This window comes from Gossypium arboreum, chromosome 5 (assembly GCF_025698485.1).
Source record: "Gossypium arboreum isolate Shixiya-1 chromosome 5, ASM2569848v2, whole genome shotgun sequence".
Taxonomy (NCBI): domain Eukaryota; kingdom Viridiplantae; phylum Streptophyta; class Magnoliopsida; order Malvales; family Malvaceae; genus Gossypium; species Gossypium arboreum.
Window position 1 is genome coordinate 80,701,741 of NC_069074.1, and position 7,950 is coordinate 80,709,690.

Sequence of the window (7,950 nt, forward strand, 5' to 3'; positions counted from 1 at the left end):
AATGTGCAACACATGTATGTTGATAAGTAAATGAAATGTTTTCATCATAATTGAGGATGTTGAATGCATCTAGATCCATGTTTGTGTGTGTGCATGTAAAGAGTGACAAAAAGGCTTGGAAAATAACCTATGTGCTGACCACACGGCCTACCCACACGGGCATGTGACTCTCCAAAACATGAAAAAAATTTTAAGTGATGTAAATCTTTCGGAGGTTCTCGGTTTAGCCTTGAACCCCTTCTAAAGTATGATTTGAGTTTCGTAGACCCAAATAAGGGACTATGTACATATGATTGAATATTTCAAAATATGAATGAAATTTTATGGCCAGGTTTGCATGATTGATTGCGTTTAGGTCTAGTAATGCCTCGTATCCTGTCCTAGCGTCGGACACAGGTAGAGGGTGTTATAAGGACTAACACGGCTGTATGGGGGTCTCACATGCCTGTGTGCCCACTAGTCACCGCCGTGTGTCCAAAACACATGGCCGTGCGGAATCCCTAAATCTTCAAATTAAGGCACGGTCGTGTAGCCAAGCCGTGTCACACTGCCGTGTGACACCAAATCACTCAAACCCTAATCCCCAAACTCACACACCAGTGTGCCCAAGGGACACGAGCGTGTAAGAAACAATAAAATTCCCAAGTCAGCAACACGGCTATGTGTTACCAAAATTGGCCTGGAAACACTAATTCCCAAAGGCACACTCCTGTGTGAACTGGTACACATCCGTGTGGAAACCCCAGTGGCCAACGAAACCACCCCAAGATAGCTTGAAAAACGGGTTTTTCGGTCACTACATCTACCCTTTAACCAATAGACTCAGAACCTTACTAACCAAAGCGAATTTCCATGCTATTCGACAGTACTACTGTACCTTGACGATCAATTCCAAAAGCCACCAAGATTGCAACGTTCTAACAAAATTAATTTTGCAAATGACATAAGAAAGTTTTAAATCCCACACCTGTTACGATGATGGAGAGCAATAATCTTCGAAGTATGCACTTGAAAATCATTCCCCACCAAAAAGAAAGAAAAAGAAAATCCAATCGAAAAAGAAAAAGAAAAAGGAGAAAGTGAAAAAAAAACCAAAGAAAAAAGAAACAAAAAGAAGAAAAATAAAAATAAAAATAAAAATAAATAAATAAATAACACTAAATCATTATTATTAACTAAAAACAAAACAAAATAAAATGGTTCTCCCAAAATGCACACCCAAGGACTCAAACCCATATTAACTACACACAACTAAGCCACTAGACTAGCAGACCCATTCTGTTACTTAGATGCGAAACTACACACAATAGCACACCCCTGCCTCTAACCATAACCATAGAACCCAAAACTTCTAGCCCAAAAATTCGGGGTGTTACAAAAACTCACATCCATTTGTTTGTTTTGTTCTGATAATCTGCAGACTTAGGCAGATCAGTGCGACGGAGCCTCTCGGTGACCATGAGTACGTAAATTGATTGGGTTTATGGTTTTTTTTCTATTTTATTTTAAGGATTATTTCTGTTTTTTTATTGTAATAACTAGACTCTCCAGACTTTTTGGCTGGTTTTCTTTTGGATTTGGATTTTCGTTTTAGTACTTAATTTGTGATTGATATCTGAAAACTATGGTTTTTACTAAAACAAAGGTCTTCTAAAAGTACGGACTATTTTCTTTAAATACAACGTTTTTCGTAAGCTACCGCTATAAAACTTGTTTTAAGGTATACTAATTAACTGAATAAACATTTTGACAGTGGATAAGAGCAAATAAGAGTTGAAAAATTGAAATTGTTTTAACGTGTAGATTTCGTTATCAAAACTCATTCTTTGTGACACCTCCGGATCTGGCCATAACGTCTAGGCCGGGTTTAGGGTGTTACATTTAGTGAAATATTTTATATCCAAATCATCATATATTTAAGTGTTTATTATAGATTACATTAGCCAATTAAGAAATTCTAATCGAATATGAGAATTTCATAATGTCAAAACAAAGAACTCATCACTTAAAAAAGTTAGTGATTAAATCGTAAACATTTCCAAGTTAGATGACCTAAATAAAATTTTTAAAGATAAATGATAAATGATAAAAATTATAATTTTTAAATTTTAAGAAAAAACCATTTTAAAAGTAATAATGCTATAAGATATATGGCATGTTAAACATTGTGAAAATAGCATTTAACATATGGTAGATGTTACTACATTATCATTTTATCTAATAATTAGTAACAAACACATGAATATTAAAAACATTTCAAACATGTTTAGTTTTTCTGCTTAAATCGATAACTTGTATAGTTTGATGTCAAATCATTTATATTAATAGTTTATGTAAAATTTGAAATTATGTATAATTATTCTATTATTTATTAAAATAATTTAATTAAAACTACATAATAATAAATTTATTTTGGTCATGGGGTCACGTAGTATGTTTGACACTTCCTTTTCTTCCCTCTCGTTTTTTCTTTTGTTTTTAAAAAAATGTGTAGCATTCATTCTACAATAATAGAGTTCCAAGCAAACGCTTAAAAAACTCATAAATAGACCAATAGAGAGAAGTAGAAACCATCAAAAGCAAAAGGGAACATGTACTAGGATAGTTCTTACACTACCATAAGTTTATTGTAAACCATAGTAAAAGATCATAAAATGATTTGAGACATTACACTAAAAACTAATAATTTTCTTGACCCGGTATGGAAATAACTCTAATGTTCTTAATTATTTGGGCAAAGAAATTGGATGGACAAATAATGTTCTCAAGTAAAAATATGTATTATTATATTATTTTAAATAATTAGAATGAAAAATAATTCCTTATTAAGATATTTGAGATGATCTAGGATCAAACTTTGTTTACGGAAGTTTTATTTCTTCGTGGACCTCTACACAAATGGTAATTACTTCAATGAAGACAAACTGACAAATTTCAGCAATACACCACGTCATGCAGGCTTTTTTTCAAAATTGTCCCTAAAAATTGATTATTTATGAAAATGACCTAACTGTAAAATCTTGTACGAAAATAACTTGTTTTCTACAGTGTATCCGGCACACCCTCCATCATCCTGTAATGATCGTTTGATGATTGTCTGGTCTATAAAAAATGAATTTTTTTTAGAGTCGGCACTGTGTTCACCAGAACTGGTGTGTATTTTTTTTCAAATGCACTTTAAAAATACTGGTATTCTAAGATATAAAATAATATTTTAATAAGTTTCAGCATTTATATTGTCGGAATTGGTTCAAATGTTAAAATTATAATCCTAAAAGCATAACTAGACTTTGATATTATAAAAATTATGGTATATAATCAATAATTTATTTCTATACTATCAAATATCTATAATGTAATATTATAGCATTTCTACCAGAATTTTAGCATTTCTTAATTTTATTAAGAATTACAACTATTTATCAATTATTTATTATTTTATCATATGCTACTATTTTATAATTACTTATTTTTTAGTTAAGAAGTTTACTATATTTTATGTATAAATTACATTGATAAGAATTTAATGATTCGAGGAGTTTAGGCTCAATCATTCAACTATTAAAAATATCAATTTGGGCATTAACATTAGGAACATAAAAAAATTTTGGTCACAAAACCGTTAGAGACTAACGATTAGATAGTGTAGCAATGTTATGACACATGTATTTGATATCCAAATTCATTAGTGAAGTATTTGATATCCAATTCATCATATATTTAAGTGTATATTATAGATTACATCAACCAATAAAGAAATTCTAATCGAAATATGAGAATTTCATAATATCAAAACAAATAATCCATCACTAAAAATTATTTAATAGGTGATCAAATTGTAAATTTTTCAAAGTTAAATGACCTAAATAAAATTATTTAAAAGATAGGTGATCAAAAGTTTAATTTAAATTTTAGGAAAAAAAACATTTTAAAAGTAATAATGCTATGCAGATATGTGGCATGTTAAACATTGTGAAAATAACATATGGTAGATATTGTTACATTATCATTTTATCTAATAACTAGTAACTAACACATGAATATAAAAATTCTAACACATGAATATAAAAATTCTAAGTATTTAGTTAATTTATATTTATGGTTTATGTAAACTTTAAAATTATATTTAATTATTATATTATTTATTAAAATAATTTAAAATCTAAGAATAAGTTAATAAAAATTATACAATAATAAATTTCTTTCGGTCATGGGGCTCATGTATGGCACTTTTCTTTTCTTTCCTTTCTTGTTTCGTTTAAATTTAGTAAACATGTAGCATTCATTTTATAAGAATAGAGTTCCAAGCAAAGGCTTCAAAGACGCATAAATAGAACAATAGAGAGAAGTAGAAACCATCAAATGTAAATGAGACCTTAAGTTTATTGTAAATCATAGTAAAAGATCATAAAATGGTTTGACATTACACTAAAAACTAACAATTTTCTTGACCTTGTACGGAAATAATTCCAATGTTCTTAATCATTTGGCCAAAGAAATTGGGTGGGCAAATAATGATAACACTCTTTTTTTATATTCCTTATCTTCCATACCATGACCATGACCATCGCCATTTTGGTACATCAATAAAGACACTCTAGCAATGTTCTTAGTACTTTCAATAAACGTCGGAGAGAAAGGAAGTTTAGCCATTTGATCTTCATTTATCTTTTTCCATGCTGCGTCAATTAACTTCCTTATGTGCTCACGAGCTTCTTCCTCAGATGCTCCACTTTCATACATATAACATTGGACTGATTTAGGAACATCACCTCTTTTTAGCTCATACTAGCCCAAAAATAAAAAAAAATAAGTCACACATATCAGTATTAGAGTAATTAATTAATGGAAATTTGAAGTTTACAACTATATATTGCTTACCGATGATGTCCCTAAATCATTTGATAATCGTGTAATTATGGAGGGCTGATATACACCGATGTAATTTTCTTGGATATTGTGCAATCCCTCTTCCGTTATATGACTAGTTACCAAATAGGCATGAGCAAGCATTAAATAACACCCTATTGAAATCCAAGCATTATCGATGTACTCTTTTAGAGTTGGTGTATATCCAATGTAATACCATTTTGCCTCCACCAAATATGCTTTACAAAGGTCTGTCCACTGGATGAATAACACAAATAAGATAGAGTTGATAAGGAAAAGCAAGAAAAAAGACAAGAAATTGGTTTAATACCACTTTCTTAAGGAAGGGAATGACATCTATCCCTTGTTCCTTAATAGTGTCAAAAGCCATTTCATTTACGGAATTGTAAAGAGCATGGTAATATATCTTCATATAGTCTGGAAGCCTTTGTATTTCATTTATATCCCACCTGAAATTACACCATCATATATATTAAAGATTATTAAACATTGGTAAGAATTTCCAAGAGAAGATAAAATCAGATGTGCAAACCTCTCAACAACATCTGTGAAGAGCTCCAACTCATCTAAGGTTCCATAAACATCATAAACATCATCTATAACTGTTATTAGCGCATTGACCTTTGTAAGAATTATTCTACTTTTTCCATCCTGAGGAGCAATTATCATTCCCGCACCCCATAAAAAGTTTTCCATCAGCCTATCTCTAGCAAAGCTAAACCTCTGGCCAATACCAAGTTCCTTCCACCATCTAAATAATACATGTAAAAAAAAAAAAAAACGGAAATCATACTTGTGTTGAAGCACATACGAGTTAAATTTTTGAACTAGGATGTAGTAGGCATACTTACGTTGAAACATTTCTAAGATCTTCCTGGTGCATAGATTGGACTATATTGTAATCCAAAATAGCAAGCTCTAAAACAATGGGATTTCTATCCTTGTTTTTCTCATACGCCTCTATGAACCATCTAGCTTCCAACCTTGGCATCCTCCAATGTAGAGGAAGCTCTAAGGCATGGTCCACTAGCGTCCAAAGATATTGATGATCATTGTTCTCCTTCAAATATTGTTTGAGAAGTTTAGATACTAACTCTCTTGCATTCTCCAACATTGTTTCACCTTCTAATAAGAGGTATGAAGCCTCATACAGGTTGAGCAGTCCCTTGAAATCTTGATTAGGGCTTGATTTAATGTTTCCAACATCATCCATGAAGCAAGTGAAAACTTCTACTCGATGAAAATAATTCAATGTTAAGTATCATTAAATTAGATATAAAAATTGATACATCCAATATTTTAATTTTTGTTTTTACCTTGATCCACCTTATACCCATGTTGTCTAAGCAATCTAAATTCAAGAGCTGTAGCATATAAATTATCTTTCTTCCATGCAGCAGTACTGATGTGATTAGTACTTATATTCTTCAAGGTTTTGTTTATTTCAGCTTCAAAGTGATAGGACAAGCCAAGTCTTTGTAAGGTATCAATAAGCTCAAGTTTCTCCAAAGGATCCACCACATTTCCAAGCATCATCCTCACTTCTTCCTTCAATTTTCTTGCTTGTTCCTTGTACGATTCATCCTATACACACAGGTCAGATCAAGTTTTTGTTAGCTTGCTCCAAATTTAGCTTTGCTAGGGAGAAAAAAAGGAAAAGCAAAACAAAAATGATGTTAACTGCCACGTATATATGCACTAAGAATGTAAAATATACTTCTACAAAATCATTTCTGAGTGACTGAACATAACCATAATCCCAAATAGGAGGGTGGTAATTAGCCGATCGTCTAGTTATGATGGCGTCTTCAGTAGAATTTTTGTTTGCAGCATCACTTTGTAAGGCAGAAAAAATAGTTAACCTACGAAAGCTTGACCTATTGTATGAGAAGCTTTTCCATTTTGAGTGTATGGGGAAACTGCACATCGGGAAAGAACTAAATAGACAAAAAGCCATTTCTGAAGCTTCAAACTATTGCTCAATAGATCGTTTTCACTTGGTATGGATTATGAAGTGGAACAGTGCGAAGTTGTATATATAGAAGTATTTTTTGTTGATACAGACATATTAATACGTACACAAATATTGAATGCAATGATAAGGCATGTTATATTATACTTTAAAAGATAATATAAATTTAAATATTGACAATTAAAAAAGTTAGAACATGTTATTAGTGCCTTTATTTTTAAATAAAATATATTTTTATGGTGAATTTAAAGTGTTGTTAATGTTTAATCAATAAAAATAATATTCACATTCTCTTATTTTTCTTTTACTTTTGTATCCATGATTTTTATTTATAACATTATTTTTACTCGTTTTTACTTTAAGGGTATTTTCAAGTAAAAAATACATTATTATATTATTTTAAATAATTAAAAGTCAAAAACAATTCCTTATTAAGATATTTGAGATGATTAGGATCAAACTTTGTTTTACGAAAGTGTTCTTTCTTCTTGGACCTCTACATGAATGGTAATTACTTCAATGAAGATAAATTGATAAATTTCAGTAATGCATCATGCCATGTAGCCTTTTTTTAAACTGACCCCAATAATTTGATTATTTATGAAAATGACCCAGGTGCAATATCTTGTACGAAAATTACTTATTTTCTATAGTGCATGTTGGCGCCGACCATTTCACCCCCGACACCACCCTCCATCATCATGTAATGATTGCTTGAAGATTGCTCGATCTATAAAAAATGATTTCTGTGGGGCCAACACTATGTTCGCTAGCACCGATATGTATATTTTTCAAATACACCTTAAAAATAATGATATTTTGGAAATAAAAAATAATATTTTAATAGGTGTCGACGGTCACATTGCTGAAGCTGGTTCAAATTTTTAAAATAAGTGTGTCAGTGCTTTTTTGGTACCGGTGTTCTTGTTAGGGTTCGCATCGCCGCATTTTTCCAACACCTTTGCTAGGGGGATGACTTTTTTGGGTGTCAAGGTTCTTGTTGCTAGCACCAGTGTGGGTTAATTTTAATAGAATTGTTTTTTTTTTGTTGCAGACGTTCTTCTTGAAGGAATCGATGTGAGGAAAAT

General features: G+C 31.1%; 1 protein-coding gene across 1 annotated transcript; it reads right to left on the reverse strand.

The window, feature by feature from the left end:
• Positions 1-4,381: 4,381 nt before the first annotated feature.
• Positions 4,382-6,984, reverse strand: LOC108482290 (terpene synthase 10-like). Its single transcript, XM_017785413.2, has 7 exons — positions 6,608-6,984; positions 6,207-6,474; positions 5,742-6,120; positions 5,423-5,641; positions 5,201-5,339; positions 4,882-5,127; positions 4,382-4,788 (listed from the first exon to the last, which is right to left on the reverse strand). Exons 1-7 carry the CDS (start codon positions 6,845-6,847, stop codon positions 4,483-4,485), a joined length of 1,797 nt encoding a protein of 598 aa, XP_017640902.1. The 5' UTR covers positions 6,848-6,984; the 3' UTR covers positions 4,382-4,482.
• Between the last annotated feature and the right edge of the window lie 966 nt (positions 6,985-7,950).

Bases quoted from the DNA above. Each gene is read 5' to 3' on its own strand.
- LOC108482290 (XM_017785413.2), bottom strand. From the start codon at position 6,847: ATGGCTTTTTGTCTATTTAGTTCTTTCCCGATGTGCAGTTTCCCCATA. The intron at 6,475-6,607 runs GTATATTTTACA...CTGTGTGTATAG, and splicing joins TCAGAAATGATTTTGTAGAA to GATGAATCGTACAAGGAACA. The intron at 4,789-4,881 runs GTAAGCAATATA...TTTTTGGGCTAG, and splicing joins ATGATTTAGGGACATCATCG to TATGAGCTAAAAAGAGGTGA.